The following is a 20,959-nucleotide window of genomic DNA, read 5'->3' as shown; positions in this document are numbered from 1 at the left end:
GAAGCTCAGTTGTTACATTTGCTGCTAGAGAAATGTTGCTTTCTGAGTCTAGAGACAACAGGCTAAAGCTTTCATCCATGGATCTGGCCCAACCACACACACCCCGTATTTTCACTGAGGAGAGGCTACGTGATCTGTTAAAGAAATCCTAAGATAAAACTAAAAGGCTCTGACTTTAGCGACAGATGAAGCACTTTTTTAGTTATACTGAAGCTTACAGCAGTAATAATCAAATAAATATCACAAAATCAATCAAACTGAATTAATGAATAAAATCAAACAACACTGTTCTTTCCCTTCTGTTACAGTTCTATTCTACTCTCAGTTTCTTTTTGGATGGAAGGAAAGGAAAAATGCAAAGAGTCCAAACGTTGCAACAACGCTTGTCAAAGGTTTGAATTTTACCAGAAGCAACACTAACAGTAGCTGAACTCCTATCTTCCTTGCTCTTCTGCAAAAGGCTCGTGAATTGATCCCAGTGACTGCTGCTGTCCTGAGTGTGTTGGGCCTTTGGGTATCACCCACTCTCTGAAGAAAGATACATTTGTTCTTGATGACTGGGCTAATCAGATTTGTTTTGTCAGGTGCTTACTAAATCATCCCCATTTTTCCCAATCTTTCCTGCAAATGAAACAATATGGCTGAGAAATGTAAAAACTATATCCCAGAAACTGAGGGGCACAGCTTGTCTTTGAGATGAGTTGGGGGAGGTCCAAGGAAAAAAAGCTGTGAACCACTACTATAAAACCTTGTAAAGTGATCATAACACCGCTTCAGTCGGATACCCTGAGGTCGGTTTTTCTGCCCTTCTCAACATCACCCAGCCTCAGATATCCCCACCACCACTGTCCAGATGTTTGTGTGTTTAAAACTGGAATACTTTCATCGTTCCCACAGTAATCTGGATTTTGGTTGCCTCCAGACATTTCCTCAAGTGCCATCCTCAGGAAAACTTAAAAATAATTAAAAATATGTAGTTTTTCACTACTTGTAAGGCTGAATGGAAAATTTATAGAACAATGCTTCTTTCATCAAAATGAATGTATTATATTATATACAAACATTGAAGTCCTATGTTAGCAAATCTAGAATTTCTGATGATACAGTTTACTCTGGCATTTAGTTGCCTGGGAAAATCTTTTCCTGTCCTGCGCCCAAACGGTTTCTTACTCAAGGGTTTACCTCTCAAAATGCTCTGACAACATGGCCCATTACGAATGACCAAGTACTTTTTAAAGCTCTGTTTACTCCGTTTTGGCTCCATGAAAAATAATGAGCTTTTAAATTCACGGGCAGAGTGAAGGCTCATTCACATCAATACTGTCCTGAGATCTTTGGGAATAACCTGATAGGATGATTTTTTTTTTACTATTAGTATTGTGTGAGTGTGTTTGTGTATTTGTGCAATTGATCACAGTTGGCTGTTGCTGAATATTAATAATCCTACGGCGCCTTAGATAGATATACCCAAGAGCACCTCATCACAGCAAAATGATCCAAGAATCACTTACTGAATAAAAATCTGTTCACTTGTCTGCTTTTCGTGTTCCATTTTTCTGCCTGTCTAATAGAGGTTTTACCAAGTGTTTCAACTAGTCTGGTAGTTCAATACTAATATACCTAGTCAGCACTGTAAGCACTGCTTCTTACTTGTGTATAATTTTTCATACATTTCATATATTTTTTTAGCATCAACCAGTTGTTAATGTTTAAATATGACATTTATTATAATCTCGGCACATAAAATTGCCTTATTTATCAGTATTTAGTGCATTGTCACGGCAGGAACCCATATGCTTCCTTTTCTTGGCCATCTATTAATTAATTGGACTCTTTCTGGATGCGTTCCAAATGCTTTTATGTGACTCCACTGATAGACCTGTACTGCAGAACGACCACAGGACATGCCAGATGGTGCAGGCAAGGTTAGCTAAGAAACACTCAATCTTAATTTGGTAAATTTTACCTTTAAAACAGATTTAGACATTTTTTAGCATTGGATCTCAGGAAGATGGTTGGAAACATTGCGTGGCAAGAAACTCGTCACTGTTAGGTCGATAGATAGATAACAAGCATAGTGAAGAAGACTCGGCCACAAAACAAGGACTTATAACCATTCACTTTTTCTCACTGGAACTTTTTTGGAGCTATGTTGACTAGCCCACTACTAGTTTTCTCAACCTTGCAACTAACAAAATTGTAATACAGAAATACCCACCGGGTATATTTATAACTATCCATTATACTACATATGTGGCTATCTGTTCTTACCTGTCCACAGAAGAGACAGACACACAGACAGTTAAATGGAAGCCAGAAAAAACCTTTGCTAGTTTCAGTGGATCTATCTAGGTATTCTTCTGTCTATGTCTGTCTGTCTACTATAGCTATAGTGTCTAGCAGATTCTTTGCTGCACTGGAGGACACTGAGGATCCTATACATTTTTGTCTGGGACTTAATGGGTTCTAGCAACCTGAGAGAAGCTTACATACAAAGAAAACCACAAGTTATAGGCTTATATCGATACTTTTGTATAGTGAAAGCTTACGAACAGCATTTAGACCTTTGGGTCTTACATTGCCTAAATTGGTACATTTCATGTTTAGGAATAAAGTTGAAAAAAATGGAGGATGTGGTGCATTGGAGGAATTTGGAATCATGGCCTCTTCAAGACCTGGTTATATCCCTGCCAGTGGTCAGTATGTCTGTCAAGCTATTTAGTCACAGTTGCATTTCCTCTATTCGAGCTATCTACCCAATTGTCTGTCATATTTGTCCACAGATAACCTCACACATTTTTCTGTACAAACATACTTTAGGCTAAAAACACTCATAATCATAACCCCCGAGGAAATAAAAAATGCAGCTCACTGGTTCAAGAAATACAGTAATCACATGCTGATCTGCAGCATCAGCCTCTTTTCTTAGCCCTCTGATCAGTAGCTCCAGTGTTGTTATCCCTGTCACATGTGTGTACTTATTCACTCAGATTTCACACTGTTCCCCTGGGATGCACTTTGCATCTATGCGTTTGCACTCACGAATATGTGTTTCACAATATGCAGTCGCGTGCACTCATTATTGTGGGAAACCAGTGGCCTCTGAGCGCACACAATCACAAACACACACACCATTACTCACTATAAGAAACCTGTGGCCTCTGGGCTCTTTCACCGCATCTCACCATAATGCCTCATCTCCCAAGCCATTCATAAGTCTTAATGTGCACCTTGCTGTGGAGTAGATCAACACAAGTATGGGTGGCTTGTATCGCCTACAAGTTTCCCGAAGATACTGCATCCAGTTCCATGCATCACACTTTCTAGAGCTCATTTGCATGTTTTACTACAGGCAAGGCAAGATTTGTTGGCAAGATGAGTCGTGAATCAGTGATTAATATCTGACTTCAAACTCAAATGTCACATGAATGTGTTTTTTTTTCCTCTCTGTGCATGCACACATCTGCTATGTGCGTAAATTTATGAATGACACCCTGGCATAATACTACGTAGCTAAAGAACATGGTGCTAAATTCTGGCTGTTGAATATACAGCAGTGCAGAATGTTAGGTGCGCAGATTGCATTATTCGTTATGTCAATTCTCTTCACTGACAGGGTATTGCAGAGGATTCCCTTCATCTCTTCTCCTCCTCCTCCTCCTCATCTTACCCTTCAGTGTCAAGGCTCAGCTGCCTTATAAAGCCTGTGCTTTAATGTCAGGCAGGCAGCTTCAAACATCCTGTATTTCTCTTTGTACACGCCTCATTTCTGTCTTTCTCCCTTCCTCTCCGACCTCAGCCATTGATCACATCCCTTTATCCTTCCCTTATTTTCCTCTGTTCCTCCACTTTCGTACACTTCTTCTCTCATCACACCTTGCTCCTTTTTTTGTTCACTTTCCTTTACCTCCTTCTTTCTCATCCCTCCCGTCCCGACAGGATCCCTCACTCTGCCTCCCGTCCATCGTCTTCTCACTCTGGTACACAGTTGTCAGACATGGCAGTGAATCGCATCACACTGACCCAATCAGCATTCAGTATAAGGGGTATCTCTTCAAAGTGATTGCTGGCTATTGGTAAGCAGCTGCTTTGGAGCAGAAACCAGAGAGAGACAGACGGACAGACGGACAGGAGGCAACAGGGACACAACTTCTCACTGTTCACTGATTCTCTCTGCTTGGAATTCCAGATTAGTCAGAATGTTGTAGCTGTTTTTAAAGGGACAGTTCAGTCAAACGAGACTAGCTGGGTCTGAAGTCAGTGGATGTCATTAACGAAATGGTTCTGACAAAGGGCTAGTTTAATGGTCAGAGGGAAATGGTGAGAGCAGCTGAGAAGAGAATATACACAGCAAAGATTCTCATCAAGGTTTAAACAAATGAAGGGACAAAGAGTGTATGTAGTATGAACTTTCATGAACATTTGAAATATGACATAAAAAGTACATTGTGCAGACAACTTGCAACAACCCAGCGCCTTCAACCACTAGCAAATAGCAAATTGTTCTTTTATACTTCCACTGGTTAAAGACAAGACAATATTAGATTTTTGCAAATAAATTCTCTTGAGGAAGGAGCCAGTGGGCTTCAGTAGGCAAACTGTTGATGTTAAAACAGCCAACAGCACTTGGTCTCTGCTGCAGACTTTGAGTTTGGTGTGTTAGTGTGAAATATTGTGCAATCTCTTAAGGTATCATTAATGTGTGCAATCTTTGTGTTATTACTACTACAACAACTGCCATCACTCTTTTTTACTGTTTCTACTATCTGTCAGTTACTTGTGCCACTACACTGTAGTTTAATATTAATACTACCATACAAATAGAACTTAATGTTTCCAAAATAGGTCCATTATGACGCATTAACTCATTTTCAGTAGAGGTCTGACAAGTCTTATGTTTTATAAATTATTATGTAGGGCATAAAAAAGGAAAAAAATCCACTGCTATTACTTACACCATATGGACAAAAAAATACAGACATACCTGTTTATGGGGCTGTTTTTCAGGGGTTGGACGAGCTGCTCCCCTTACTTCCAATGAAGGGAAATCTTCAGCATACCAAGACATTTTGGACAATGCTATGCTTCCAACTGTGCTTCCAACTGTGACACTGTGACCCAGTGCACAAAGCAAGCTCCATAAAGACATGGTTGGAGGAGTTTGGTGTGGAAGACCTTGACTGGCCCTCACAGAGCCCTGACCTCAACCCCATCCAGCACCTTTGGGATGAACTGGAACAGAGATTGTGAGCCAGACCTTTGTGAGCCATCAGTGCCTGACCTCACTAATGTTCTACTACTGCATGAATGGGAAAAAATTCCCACTGACACACTCCAAAATCTTGTGGTGCTGTCTGTGTGTTTAGAATGCAATGTCATTAAGGTCCCAGTTGGTGTAATGGTCATGTACACCAATACTTAGTATATAGTGTATAGTGTATGTATATATATATATATATATATATACACATTTTCTCATGCTCATATGCTTTTACTGCAGCACCTCTAGTCACCCACCCTCTCCCTCTGTCACTGCCCACTGGGCCAGTAACATTACAACTTTATGGTCTAAACAATCTAGCAGCTGGGTGCTCATCAGAGTTACACAGTGTTGCCAAGCAAATGCATTCCTGCAGTTTCAACATTTCTTTTTCACTCACAGCTATATTGTTACTGTCAGGGCTAGCAAATTACAGCAGCAACATACTGTACATACACAGACACCAAAGGGCCTTGGGGTAACAGCAAAGCTATTGCTAACTTAGCTGAGTTGGTGTTGCAATTATATTATTAATTTCCCCCAAAAAAGGACCAACAGCATCCAGGCTATTACTATCATTACTTGGGCCCTATCTACATTTTTGTGTCTAAAAGACTGATAGATACAAAAAGTTTTGGAACTGCCTGAGTACACCGACTCAGTCGGTAGCTGTGAAATTGGATGCAACGGCTGCAATGTAATCTTTACGGGCAACTGCACCCATCAAAGAATATCCACTAAACGTGCTTGTTTTTATCACTGACGGGACCAGATTGTTATTCTTATTGACAACATAATGGCACCAATCCCTACAAAGACATTTTTGTCAAAGAATTAGATCTTTTTGTTTAACCAGAAGCGGTTTTCATATTGCCGACTTCAAAGCTACCTAACTTTATGAATAAAACCAGTAATTTTACCTCATAGATCGTTGTAAGATACACTTTTTTTGAGCTCAACAAAAATAAACAAAATAAAACTAACCAATCTAGTCATATTTTTCTATCTACTTTTTCAGTAGTTTTTTTTCTTCTCAACACTATGTATAATCTTTCTTTGTTTGCACTATATACAGTTGTGTATAGTTTGTTTTATGTATAGTTTGTAGCTGTATAGTATGTACATACATATATAGTATTGTGTTGACTTCTTGTGTAGTGTGGTGTAGTATCTGGTCCCTGGAAGAATGTTGTCTCGTTTCACTGTGTAATGTACTAACTGTATACAGCTGAAATGACTGCAAAATGTTTTGTACCAACCACAAAATGTTTTGTACCAACTGGTTATTTAGACAACAAAATATATAAAAATGAAGCCCAAGTGTTAAAATAGAATAACAGAACTAAATTTAACACAGTTGTGTATAACTTTCAGCTTCAAAGGTTGAAGTTGACTAGCAGACTGGGTCTCATTGACAGAGTAAAATATACACACACAATTCTATAGTTTTCCAGTCATGATGACATTTAAATCAAAAATTCATTAATCCATGGAATCCATCTTGTCATGGTCAGATGGTGGGAGTAGCTGAGAAGAAGACTTTTGTGTTGGTTCTTGCAGCCAACAGCAGAAAACTTGGCATTCTTTGGCCTTTGTAACTTTGTAAATACACTACATAAATATTTTACAAGAAATCTATACAACACGTTAAAAGAAAGGGAAACATCTCAAAAGGGGAATATAGTCTCTTTAAAAGTAAAGTGAAATGATCAATACCACCATGGCAACGTAGGTACACTATATAGACAAAAGTATTAGGCCACCTGACCATTACACCAAGAGGGACCTTAATACATAGACAGCTATTGCAGCTATACTGATGTTGCACCAAACGTCCTGGCTCACAATCTCTGTTCCAGTTCATCCCAAAGGTGTTGATGGGGTTGAGGTCAGTTCTCTATGTGGGCCAGTCAGCTTCTTCCGCACCAAACTCATCCAGCCATGTCTTTATGGACTTTGCTTTGTGTACTGGGACACAGTCATGCTGGAATAGAAAAGGTCCTTACCCAAACTGTTGCCACAAAGTTAGAAGCATAGCATTGACCAAAATGTCTTGTTATGCTGAAGCATTAAGGTTTACCTTCACTGGAAATAAGGGGCCGAGCCCAACCCCTGAAAAACAGCCCCATTCCAATACTTTTGTTTATATAGTGTATATGTCCTATATTTTAATGTCATGGTGTTCTGACACACCTGCAGTACAGCTGCACACCACAGCAGAAGGTGATATGCTTAACTGCTGAAGGTCAGTAAAAACAAGATTTTCAGCCCAGTTACCTTTTAATATTATCAATATTGTCTGCAAAAATGACATTATTATGCATTACTTCATTGGATTTATTTCACATACATATGTAACATACACTATTTTTCTAATATCTCATTATTTATATCAATAAGGGTAGACTAAATATTAGAAAGGGCTCACAGTACAGTGCAGCACTGCTGCGGGCTGCAGGGACATTTAAATAGCCTCCAAAATGGCTGCACAGATTGTACATCGCTCTGAAACAATTGAAAATTGGAATTCTAACAATCTTGAAGGGAGGATTTACTGTGGGGCTATTATTCTGCATTAATTTTAGCTAGGTGCGCTATGGCCAACTGTATAGGTGAATATGTCTCATGATAAAAGTGTTTTGTAACAGTGAAAATGTCTCATGGTCAAAATGTTGCACATCAGCAGTTCAAGTTCAAGTTAAAGTTGAAGGTGCCTGGAAAATGCATGACAAACTGTGATTAAACAATGAACTCTGGAAAATACAGAAAAGACAGGGATTTTTGGTAGAAAAAACATGTAAACTTGGGAAGATTAATTAAGAAGTTTTACAATAAGGGTTGGGTGGCTTTGGGATGTAAATATCATGCTGTTCTGATATGTTCAGTTTCTTTGCAAATGCACTCATTTGAAGTCCAGTTTCAGTTTCTTGTGTCAAATACCGACCGGGGACATGACATCCGTCAACTCACGCTTGCCCATAAATTTTGGTGGTTCTGTTTTTTCCTCCAGAAATGGGTCAGCGGTTTGCGTAGGTACAGAGCATCTCCAGGGGACTGGCTCGATGACAAGGTGTCCCTGTCACTCTGCCATGTCCTCATCAGTCAGGTCACTGCTAACGTCACACAGCATAGACCTGATACTGCATCATCTGATATACTTGTAAAGTCCCTTTTATCATAGCTGATGCCTCAGCTGTCTCCTCACATTAATCTTCATGCACAGCTATTTCAAATGTGTGACCAATCAAGAAGTTTTTCTATATTTTTCTCTTTATGCATTCATGACTTAATGCACAGTATCGTGTTTAACATGGTTATGGGGCGAGTAAGACTAATCTCATAATGCTGCCATAAAAATGATGAAAAGGTGCGAATATGAGACCAAACTAGGTGTCTGTATTTTCAGGAGATTCTGTTTCATCAGGCTGCTCTCAGATGAACGAAAGAATATCAAGCATCAACGTAACTCAATATGCATTAAATTAACTGAGCTGACTTGTTTAATTAGCTTTTTTTTTGCATAGGATATGTGGGCATCAGAAATCACAAAAATACATGACAACAACAAGACATATAGTAATGTAAAGGTAATTGTGTGAGCAGCCAGCAAATACCTGAAGTTTATATGCACTATTTACTGTACCTATCAGATCTTTTAACTCTAAACTTTAGGTTCTTTAAAACACTGTATCTTTCATACATCTGTTCTGTCTCTGTCTCAGAGAGTTCTGTATCTGTCTCTGTGTAAATACAAAGATGTTCAGGATGCATGCCCTGCGTTATCTCCTTTATAGTCCAACTTTGTTGTTGTACATACACCTCTGTGCATCCAGACAACCTCCTCTGCATTTGTGAATATACTGCAGCTCTGCAGCCCTGGTCCGCTAACAATATCTGAACAAGTTCACTGGCCTCTCTCTGCACCCCAGAGTCCACACGCAAAATCAAGGACCATGAAGGCCGGCCTTCACATGGCACATCATGCCCCTCTTCCCTCTCTGACACATAGTGACACCACCCACTGTGATTCATCTCCCTGCCAGTGTGAAGTGTAAAGGAGATTATTACCAGTGAAGGGCTCAGCCCCCTTGAAGATCTACTGCTCTCCCGTCTGCCCTGCAGAGGAAATGGGAAAATATTGCTAATGTTTACAGCCCTGTGAGTGTGTGTGTGTGTGTGTGTGTGTGTGTGTGTGTGTCTGTGTGCGTTTATGTTATGTGCACCAGTAATGCCTGAAGCCTGACCAGCATGCCTAAGCAGCTCCCAGGCTTGTTTACTGTGTAGAAATGTGCTGACTTCAGGGGGTTCTGCGTGTGAATGCTTTTGTATGCATGCGTTGCAGTTCTACCTATGTGTGTTTCTGTGTGAGTCTGGCCATGGGTGTGCCACGATGTGTAAATTTATTTTTGCACATAAATAAACCCAGAGGCCAGCTGTTGTTGAAGCCTGTACAGTATGTCGTACATTGTGTCTTCGTTTTTCTCTCTTGTTGCTGCTGCTCTGACCAAAAGAGGTTAGAGGCCCATTTGAAATGAATAAACAGACAAAATCATGAGAATGCTACTGATCAGTAATCGTGCTCAGTAAGAGAGAAGCTCACTGATATGCAAATGCAAATTAAGGCCTATTTGCACATATAATGTAAATGATAGTGCAGGTCAGTCTTATTATTTCTTAATGAGTTGTAGGGAAGGATCATCCATATCAAAACTTCTCTCAGTCCACCAGTCTCCCCAAATTAGCATACGTTTTTCATTTAGTACTCAGTTGCTTTGATTGCAGTTTGTGCATGCAGATAGAATAGGATAGAAAGGAATAAAAGAGAATAGAATAAAATAGAATTTGACTTGTAGACAGTCAATAGTAAATAGCATAATTAATAAAAATTGCAATATATCTACTGGCTGTGGGGGCAACTGTGGCCTAGAGGTTGGAGAAGCGGCTTGTGACCCAGGGTTGCCAGTTCGATTCCCCCTGGACTGGCAGGAAAAACCTAGTAGCTTCATGAGATTTGAATTTTGCAGTGAAATTTTAAAAGGTTTTTGTTGATTGGCTTTGGAACCAAGTAACTATATAGGCTAGAATTACAGCCTCATGGTTGTACAGCTCCATGCACCAAGTTGTAGTTTGCATCGATGTCTCCAGCAGTGACAAAGTGTTGTTAACTAGTAACGTTAGTACAAACCAAACACACACAGCAATGAGCAGTAAGCGTCAGGCCGGGTAGCCTGAGGCATACCTCAGGCTATGAGTGACAGTACTATGACAGTACTATTTTACTTGTGTTTATCTGACTGTGGAATTTAGTTGTTTATTTATATATTTATTGAAGATAGAGAGATCTACAGAACTTACTTCTCATGCATATCTCCCATCTGGAGCTATGGGCAGTCAGTTTAGTCAAGCAGCGCACCTCCATGTGCTTCCTCCATGTGAGGAAGCACATGGAGGAAAGAGGGAGTGAGATTATTTTGGACTGGATACTTTCTAAATATACTTTCTTTTGCTTGTTTCTCCATTATTATCTGCTCAGATTTAAGCAAATGTAACAGAGTAAATGTGAGTCATTCCTACCCACCTCTGATAGACTGTATGTCAGTCTAGACTAAATCAATGGACCAACCAAGGGACCAACTGACCAACACACAAATGTAAAATGTGGAATATGTGAAAATGTTTGCTTACATCCCATTACCTTTTAGTGACATTCAGATCCACACTGGCTTTCTCTGAGCCGCCCTTGTTCTCTGTCATATGTCTATGTTGTGTGTCTGACAGACTGACTGCAGAAAGCTAATGAAAGCAGAGCTGAGCCTTGGATGTCTAGTGCAGACACGCAGGTCAGACAGGTTAGCAGAGATAATGACACACCTGGCCGCCGAAGGTCAAAAGTCAAAGCTTTCATCTTTATCTTATCTACAAGTCTCCACAGCTGTTTAATGAAAGGTAGGTTGTATCCTCCAAGTACATGAAACTCTTGGACTGGTTTAACAATTCAGTTCAATTCAATTTATTTATATAACACCAATTCACAACAAAAGTTATCTCATGACACTTTCTATTACAGCAGGTCTAGATAGATGCAGACCCCAGCTCTAGGTAGGCGGCCATCTGCTTTGACCAGCTGGGTTGAGAGAGAAAGAGAGAGAGAGAGAGAGGGGTGTGGGGCTGCGGGGCGAGAGAAGGAGCACACAAACAAAGATGCATAGCAACAGCAATAATACCAGAACTATTGGAACTATAGATAATGATAATGATGAGGTATACAGAAGGTACTATGGTGATTTAGATAACATAAGTAGTAACAATAATAATCTTAGCAGCAGCAGTAGTAATTGCAGTAGGCTTCAAGCAGGACCGCAGCAGGAGGTCCAACCACGATCCATGGGAACCTGCGAGACGAGAAAGCACAAGGACTTCAGGGAAGAAGATGAGTTAGTGACGTGCATTAATGAGACATAAATGTGTGCAGAAGGAGAGGGAGAGGAAGAAAGAGCTCAGTGCATCGTGGGAGATCCCCGGCAGTCTGAGTCTATAGCAGCATAACTAGGGACCAACCTAGTCCAGCTCTAGCTACAGTATAAGCTTTATCAAACAGGAAAGTTTTAAGTCTATTCTTAAACGTAGAGAGGGTGTCCGCCTCCCAGACCAAAACTGGAAGATGGTTCCACAGTAGAGGAGCTTGATAACTAAAGGTTCTGGTTCCCAATCCACTTTTGACTCTGGGAACCACAAGAAACCCTGTATCTTGGGAATGTAAAGCTCTGGTGGGATAATATCAACTCTTTAAGATAGGATGGTGCCTGACCGTTCAGGGCTTTATATGTGAGGAGAATAATTTCAAACTCTATCCTGAATTTTACAGGCAGCCAATGTAGAGAAGCCAGTACAGGAGAAATACTATATGATCTCTAATGCTGGAGAAATATGATCTCTAACCTTGTAGACCAAGGTTATGCCCTCTAGAGTTGCTATATCATTGGATAATTTGTTTCAGTGTGTTTCAAAGTGTTTAACTGACTGTTCAGTTTTGTCCCAGTTTAGAAGTAGAAAACTGAAATTCATCTCAGTTTTTATGTCTTTAAGGCACTCCTGAAGTTTGGCTAGCTGGGAGATGGCTCTCTGTCAGCCTGGCTACAGTGTTGAACAGAAACCTGGGGTTACTCTTGTTATCCTCGATTAATTTTGACTAATAGGCTGCTCTGGCAGTCTGTAGGGCCTTCCTATACAATCTAAGACAATCTAAGAGGGAGATTCTGTGAGTTTGGAGGAACACTGTTTCCTTTCAAGTTTGTGTGTTTGTGTCAAAGTTTTGCTTTGATATGTGAACCTCAGTATTATACCATGGTGCTGGTTTTTTTGTGTATTTCTTTTTTAGCAGGGCAATAAAGATGATTATTGTCCTTAATAAGCTTGCAGCACTGTCCACAAAATGGTTGAAGGACTACAATGGGCATAAGACTTTCTTTACTATTGCAATGTTCTGCGGTACCAGGATGTGATACTGAAGTAACTTAAAATAGAATTGCTTCTTTAAATTTAGCCACAGCGTTATCAGACAGGTATCTAGTATAGGAGTTTTTTCTTGGTGGTATGTAGTCAAGTAATACAAATTAAAATGTTACTAAAAATGGTCGAATAAAAGAGGATTTTGTTCAAAGACTATTAAATGTTCTATTTCAATGCCATATGTCAAAACAAGATCAAGAATGTGATTAAAACAGCAAGAGGGTTTATGTACACACTGACAGAAGCTGAGTCTAATAGAGAGACATAAATACTGTGCAAAGCTATTGTTATGAATGTCCACATGGATACTGAAGTCGCCTATAACACCACCCTTTAATATAAAATAAAGACACATTCAAGTTTCTTCATAGAGTACCAATTAAAACAAATGCAGTAATGCAAAATGCATTAGAAAGTAATAAAACATTAAAATATAAAAGGAGAATAGAATACAGAAAGATAAAAATAAGAAATATTAATAGTAGTATAGTAGTATTCTTCTTACTGTACATGAACACAACTTCAACTACAAACAACATAAAGGACATACTGTACATACAAACTAGCCCACCATAACCTAAATCTTTTTCCACAGAGGAGATAAATAAAGAGGATGGAAAAGGATGCTCTAAACTAAATGAACTCTAAAATTATAAGACATATCAGGCATATTAATATTGGGAGCATGAAACTTTTGTCACCAGGACATCTAAGAGATATGGATGGGTTTAGATAATAAGGTTATGTCTCACATGATGTGTGGAGCTAGATCTTTGGACATGAGAAGAAGGATTTTAAATTGAATTGAATTCTGAATACTGAAAATAGCCAATGCAGGTTTCTGAGGCTAACTCTAAATGAACTGCAGCCCCTGAGTGGTTTTAAAACTAATTAACTAATTAATTCATATCAGATCATGTGAGTCTTCAGTATCCGAATAACACTGTTAAGAAATAGTTTTTAGGCGTGGTGCTGTTAATGTGATTAATAATGAAAGTTAATATCAACTATATTTTTAGTTTGGTCATATATTTTAAATGACGTTTGAATGTCTACTTTATTCTTTCAATCCAGCTACCAGCTTGGCATCTGTACTGGCAATTGTGCTTCTTTTCATTTATCAGGCACAGGGCATCTTGTGGCTGTGTTACTGCTCTCATACCTCCCTCCTCTTTATATACGGTACAAAAGAATACATCGCAGCAAAGCTTCAGGGTGAAGATGATCATGTTTAGAGTGATTTTTGCAGTACGGGGACTTCTGACAATGTGGCCCAGCAGCTTGGCATTTTTTAATCACTTGTTTACTCTGAGTTTCTCTTTTATTTCAGAGGTTAACTGTAGCAACAACATCAATAATTTTAGACTGTGTACATTTCCACTTCTTACATGCTTTAAAGAACTAGAAGCTTTCCTTTTTATTACTGGACACACAGCCCATGATGTGTCTGACAACACAGCATGGAGGACTGAACTGGGAAAAAAACCAAAAAACCCGAGGTTATCGAGCGAATCGCATCATTGCCTGCCACTAAGCAGTTATTTTCGATTTGTCGCATTAGGACAGAAAAACTCCCTCAAGTAAGAAATGGTCATGTAGGTAAATACATTATCCTTGAATATGTTTAGATAAATTAAAATGTTCCCTGCTTATAATTAGACCTGCATCCTTGTAATACTCCCCTCATGGATCATCATGTCTTATATCTAATTAGAAAAGATGCATAATAGCCTATTAGAGTAACACTTACCAACTCTAATTGCCTGAGTCATAAGCCATCAAAGCCCTACTGTACACTTTAAAGAAGGTGTTGGTCCAAAAACTCATTATTGGTCTTTTATCAGCAATAAGCTTTTAATAGCAAAACTTGAAATTTATGAATTATGTGTTGCAGCAAACACGTGTGGAAAGAACGATGTCACACTGAGGATGTTTTTGTTTTTTTGAGGTAGTGTGTATTTTAAGACCAGATGGGAGTGAGAAAATAGAAAAAAATACTCAACTTTTCAGTGTCAATCTGACATGGTCTGTGCAGCACATTTAAAATCAGTGGATGGCAACATAGCATGGGTGAGCAACTTTACATCTGTGCATATCGAACTGAAATGTGCAAATGTCTAAAAATTATTTATTTATTTATTTAAGTTACTTTATTAATCCCAAGCTGGGAAATTACTTCTCTGCATTTAACCCACCACTGACTGAAACACACACACATGCAACATGCAGTGAAACACACAGGAGCAGTGGGCTGCACCAAGCGCCTGGGGAGCATATATTGGGGGTTTGCTCAGGGGCACATCAGCCAGATAATGGGGGGTGGGGACATTATCATTCCACCACACTCAAATTTTTCCTGCCCGTCTGGTGGGGGAATTGAACCAGCAACCATCCGATCACAAGCCACTTCTCCAACCTCTAGGCCACAGCTTCCCCCACTGTCAGATTCACGTTTCACAGAAGAAGAGCAGAAATAACATCTTTATTTTTCCACTTTGTTCTCAAACCTCCCTCATTCTGTCAGAACGTGTGCATATCTGCTGTAGTATCTTTATTATGTGACAAGTGTTTGGGAAAACCACCATAAAACAGCAATTCACCTCACTGCTCATTCATCAGGATAAATCCCTGTTTGCCTTTTGCTTGATTGTTTATGAACAATTCATGGTAACAGTGACACCTAACTGACAACTGCTTTATGTGGATGTCAAATCAGTGTTGATGGTAAATGTAGTTAACTGAAGCAATAAATTCCTCTGTTGTTCTTGCGGCACCAGTGCTGTTATTTGACCTGTGTGGTGACGTTGGAGTCAAGAAAGAACTTACGCTATTTCAGCTTGGATTTCACTTCCAGCTTTGGGTAGTCACAGGGACGTGGTAGACACCACAAAAAAATTCCTTGTTCTCTTTGCTTGCATTGCAAACTCCCTACATTTCATACAGCAAAAAAGGGATCCTAAAATATTAGGGCACAGGATATGTTTTTCTGTGTTTTGGCTGGGCTGGATATTCAGACATATTATACCTCTGCCCAGTTTGCTGTGAGATCATTACCAGCCAAGAGGTTGCATAGGTGCCACCTGCCAGGGAGGCTAATAGGGTTGAGTGATTAGACCAATACATCTGTATATATGCACTGCCCTTAATCCTGGTATTGTTAGGGTCATGATGTACTTACTTTGCTGCATGGTAATACACGACAAGACAGAAGAGTCCCATTATAACACAAAGCTGCTATCTGTAGCAAGAGGGGAAACAAGACCTGATACTTCATGTTGTGCTGTTGTGTCAGGACACACTCAGGGGTGCTGTGTGTGTTTTATAGATACTCACCTGCAGAGTTGAGTTTGCAAAAAATAATGGCTGCTTGAGTCATCAAACACACGCACACATAAACACACACTCAGATGCATCCCACTAACAGAATTAATAATACCTTGACATAATCACCAGGCATGACATAACGTGTCCATGTCTAATAACTAATATGTCCTGCAGTATATTAACATCAGGTCCACTGAGTGCGAACCACCCCACCCGACTGCTGTGCACACAGCAGGGCCCTCATCTTCTTTCCTCTAACACTGGCCCTGAGTCAGTCTCATGTAAAGTCCATTGTGTTGCCATTACAACTGCTATGCTGTCCTTTTATGGGCCCTAAAGCACCTTGACCATCACTGTGGCCGTCTGTAACATGATCTGGAACATCTCTCCATCTCATTCTCCATCTGGCTCTCTCTTTTATCTAGTTTTTTTTCTTTCTCACCATTCACTGATTCTGTTTTCTCTCTGCTGCTCTATCACTCAGTGTCGCTCTCCTCCAGTTTACTTGCTGATGCTGATTGCCTCTGTAATGTACTGAAAATGTCCTGGGTGGCTATTCAGAGCAGATTGCTTTGTGTTGTGTTGCTGTAGGGCCCCTACCAACTGAACCAGGGAGGCAGGCTGAGACCTCCATAGTTTGGGAGGAAATAATGACGGCGCCTGCTAATGGGCACACTGTTAGGCTCCACTGTTAGGCTCCCGTTTTTTGCTGTTACAGCACAGAAATAGCTGTGGCATGTTAGTGTAATGTGTTCAGTGCTGTGCAGATGAAGCCCCTCAGTATAAACTCACCTCCAATCTTAAATCATGAGTGAAAAGAATACTAAAATACTGTACTCAAGTAAAAGTGAATGTGAGATACTTAGGGAGTAGGTCGGTTAAAATGTACTAACTAAGTAAATATTACTTATTCACATTTTTAAAAGGCAAAGTTATATGATGAAAATAAAATAAATTAAAGTAACTGACAATAAATATACAGTCTACAGACACCACGGCAGGTGACACAAACATTATTTAGCCACAAAAAATGAAATATCCTGGCACTTCTTACTGTATCAGCAGCAGAATAACAACATCACCAGAACAGACAACACAGAGATGTAGAACAGTATACACTGCACACACTACGTAATGCACCAACATACAATGCAGCGTTGCTAGGCAACACAGTGGTTGTTGAAACTCTCATCTGTACAGTGAGTTACAGTAATACTCACCTGTCTGAATGTCATACTGTCTCATCTTTCAGTCCACTCTGTCCCATTGCAGCCAGTCCACCCAACCTCTGTCCCACTGTAACCAGTCCAGTCTGTCCCACTTTAACCAGTCCACCCAACCTCTGTCCCGCTGTAACCAGTCCAATCTGTCCCACTTTAACCAGTCCACCCAACCTCTGTCCCACTGTAACCAGTCCAGTCTGTCCCACTTTAACCAGTCCACCCAACCTCTGTCCCACTGTAACCAGTCCAGTCTGTCCCACTTTAACCAGTCCACCCAACCTCTGTCCCACTGTAACCAGTCCAGTCTGTCCCACTTTAACCAGTCCACCCAACCTCTGTCCCACTGTAACCAGTCCAGTCTGTCCTACTTTAACCAGTCCACTCAGCCTCTGTCCCGCTGTAACCAGTCCAGTCTGTCCTACTTTAACCAGTCCCCTCAGCCTCTGTCCCACTGTAACCAGTCCAGTGTGTCCCACTGTAACCAGTCCAATCTGTCCCACTTTAACCAGTCCACCCAACCTCTGTCCCACTGTAACCAGTCCAATCTGTCCCACTTTAACCAGTCCACTCAGCCTCTGTCCAACTGTAATCAGTCCAGTCTGTCCCACTTTAACCAGTCCACTCAGCCTCTGTCCAACTGTAACCAGTCCAGTCTGTCCCAATGTAACCATTCCTCTTAATGGATGCTTAATTGAACTGGAGGAGATAAAAAATACTTTAGTAGAAGTAAAATTAGAGTTTTGTTTTTAATGTTCAAAAAATACAAGTTCACAAAAAATAATTTTGTTACTGCAGGGAAAGTAAGTATAAGTGGTTTCCTCCCTGGTTAAAATACATCTTCTGTACCATCACATCTGAAGCTTAGTAAGTAATAATCTAGTAAGGAGTCTGGGATTCTGCTGTATTTATCAGGCTTCTCAGAGCAGGAAATCAGTCCTAAGTGGCCAGACATTCTCACAGTGACACATCTGCTCGTATGTGTCATGTCAGAAGTTTCCAGGAGACATTGTTCATTTTGGCAAAAATGAGACTGACCTTGTGCAAGATGTGGAGAATACATGTCCTCCAAGTTTTGCACTTTATTGTACCAGAGAAAATGTCGCTGTGCAACAGTGATGACTCTGTTGCAGCCAATGACTTCGGCAGTCATAAATCAAACATTTATCGTGCACATCATAAAGATAATGCTCACAGTGAGGATCCTCAGCGACAGCAAAATAAAACTTACCGAAACACAGTCATGTCCTCCTGGCTGGATGACAGCTGCATAATGAAAGATCTCTCAGTTTAGTTACAACAGGTGAAATATTTTTATGAGGCCTTATATCCTGTTATTATTAAATAAACTAAATTAGGTTATTTTAGATAATAATGAGGTTATAATGTCAGGGATAATAGGATGCATTGTAACAGTGTGTTCATATTGTTACAATGCATTTCCCAAGCTGGTGTGACATACAGAAATAACACATTTGGGTCTCTTGTGGGGCACCGAAGTTAACAGGGGGTGTTGGGGGAATAGGATCCGGATGAGGAGATTGCATGTTGTTCAAGTTACAGCACTGTTCTAACTGTGGTTGTATGGGGCAGATTTTCATTTTCTCAGTCCACTATATAATATCCTGTTTATGTAAAACCTATACATATTAAAGTTAGTTCACACTGAAGATTCCAGTGCTGTCCAAAATTTTAAACTGCAGCTGTCAGAGAACGTCTCTCCTACAGTAGTGGGAGTCCTTGCTAAATGTAAGTTCTAGCTGAACGTATGCTGGACTACGTGTCTCTGATGTTTTAAGCTGCAAGCTGAACTGACACCACCTGCTGAATGCTAAATACAGTAAGTGCCATTTCCAGACGACTATCAATTACTTTGATTTGAAAGCTTTGAAGCTTTCAAATCTGGTTCTTAAAGTAAAATAACTTTGTATTATATTTATTGCATTAAAAGGCTTGTTCTGTTTCTTCTCTTGTTTCAGGATGCAAATGATGCAGCAAAAGACCTGAAGAACACCAGCAGCTACTGAAGACCCCTAACAGTCATTTATCTGAAAGCAGTCATTTCAGACCCAAGACCAGTTAACCCGGGTGGCTGGTGCAATTGGAGATGGACTCTATGTCCCCACTTGGAAAACAGCTGGAGTGTGTGTGTGTGTGTGTGTGTTGTCAAGTGAGAGAGAGAGTGAGAGTGATTGTGTTCTCTAACTTTCATGTGCTTTTAAAAGCACAGCTGTTTTAGTCTGGGCCAAGACATCGTCAGATTAACTGAATCTTTTTATGCACTCGCTCCATATTTATTCTAGATATGGGTCAGACTGCCTCTTTTTATATACTGTTCTCATTACAATTTTGGGTCACTCAGCTTTTTACACTGAGAGCCTTGTAAATAAATCATATGTCCCTTATCAGCTTCAGAGTGTTGGTCATCTGTTAGTATCTGTGGGCTGTGTGAATTGTGCTTCATATTGAATTATACAGGGAGCTGTTCCCTTAAACAAAGTAACACGCACAGGCCATATTGTGTATAAAATATCACAGAATGTGTCTCTTCAAATGAGTCAGAATTTTCAGCGGACACCGCTGTGCCAGGCCGTTCCCAGAGAGGGGACCGGAAAAGAAGGGCAGGAGGGAAAGGGGCTGACTCTGCAGGGATGGTGGCCAAGAATAGAAGCAGTCAGGTGGGGCAGTATTGATCAGCAGGAGGGTCAGAGGATGAGCTGGTGGACACCACAGACGCATCCAACGTCAGAGGGACGTATACAGTGTAGGACACTGGGCAAATATTGTAGATACAGTATGAACAGACTGTGACATTTGGGGAAGGAGGGCAGATTATGACGTGGTGCACTCAGTACAACACTCTGCTTAAGTCACACACACAAGGTCCTTCATAACTGAGGCCAAGTAAAAGCCAGAAATACTTTAATCAGGGTTTGGTTTTTTTTTGCTCTAACTGAGCATTTTTATCCCCAACAAGGTTTGTTTGGCTGTTTGTCAGTTGTTTGTCATTACAGAAAAACTAGAGGAACAATATTCATGAAACCTGATGGAAGGGTGTAATGGGTCAAGGAGGAACCCAAACAAAGAAATAAAGACACTTTTGGTGAGTCTTGATAAAGACAAAAAAGTGATTTCAAAGAGAAGCAGACAGACGCGTCTTCAATATGTGTTTGAAGAATATATCCTCACTCAGCAGGTTAAAATCTGAAGCCTACAGATCACAGTGAAAAGGTGATTTCACCTGATGATCCAAACAGAAGAATAATAAAAATATACTGGCTTTAAACAAACCTTGAATTAAAATGAATTAAACAACAGACTGATTTAAACAAACCTTAATTCACAGGATCACTGCCCTCTGTCAGACCGGAGGGATTGTAGCTGGGCAAACTGTGGAGCAAACAGACAACAGATAGGAGAAATTTGTTTCCACTGGATAGTAGCATCAGCATCATCGGCTTTTCGGACTTGGCTTTATCAGAATGAGAATACTTTATTGATCCCTGGGGGAAATAAGCTGTAACCGGTCTCTTTCAATCAATCTGTCAATTATATTTTGTGAAAATCCTGATTGTGGACTTGGATTTAGATTTTAAGCAGAAGGTCTTTAACACATCATACTAAATGTTTTCCACTGTCATAACAC

General features: G+C 40.1%; 1 protein-coding gene across 4 annotated transcripts in view; it reads left to right on the top strand.

Moving 5' to 3' along the window:
• LOC124066365 (endonuclease V-like) overlaps nucleotides 1-20,599 on the top strand; it is a 54,770-nt gene extending 34,171 nt beyond the window's left edge. For 2 of the 4 annotated variants that reach the window (XM_046402727.1, XM_046402711.1), the window contains one exon: nucleotides 19,293-20,599. In XM_046402727.1, the coding sequence (XP_046258683.1) occupies nucleotides 19,293-19,340 (48 nt within the window). In that variant the 3' untranslated portion in view covers nucleotides 19,341-20,599. Of the gene's footprint in view, nucleotides 1-308; nucleotides 1,941-16,417; nucleotides 19,154-19,292 lie in introns of those variants that run through there. The other 2 variants (XR_006844583.1, XM_046402719.1) reach the window with 2 other exon arrangements.
• Nucleotides 20,600-20,959: the final 360 nt, after the last annotated feature.

Source organism: Scatophagus argus, chromosome 2, assembly GCF_020382885.2.
Source record: "Scatophagus argus isolate fScaArg1 chromosome 2, fScaArg1.pri, whole genome shotgun sequence".
NCBI lineage: Eukaryota > Metazoa > Chordata > Actinopteri > Scatophagidae > Scatophagus > Scatophagus argus.
Note: the sequence above shows the minus strand (reverse complement) of the source record. Positions and strands in the feature narration are given on the sequence as shown.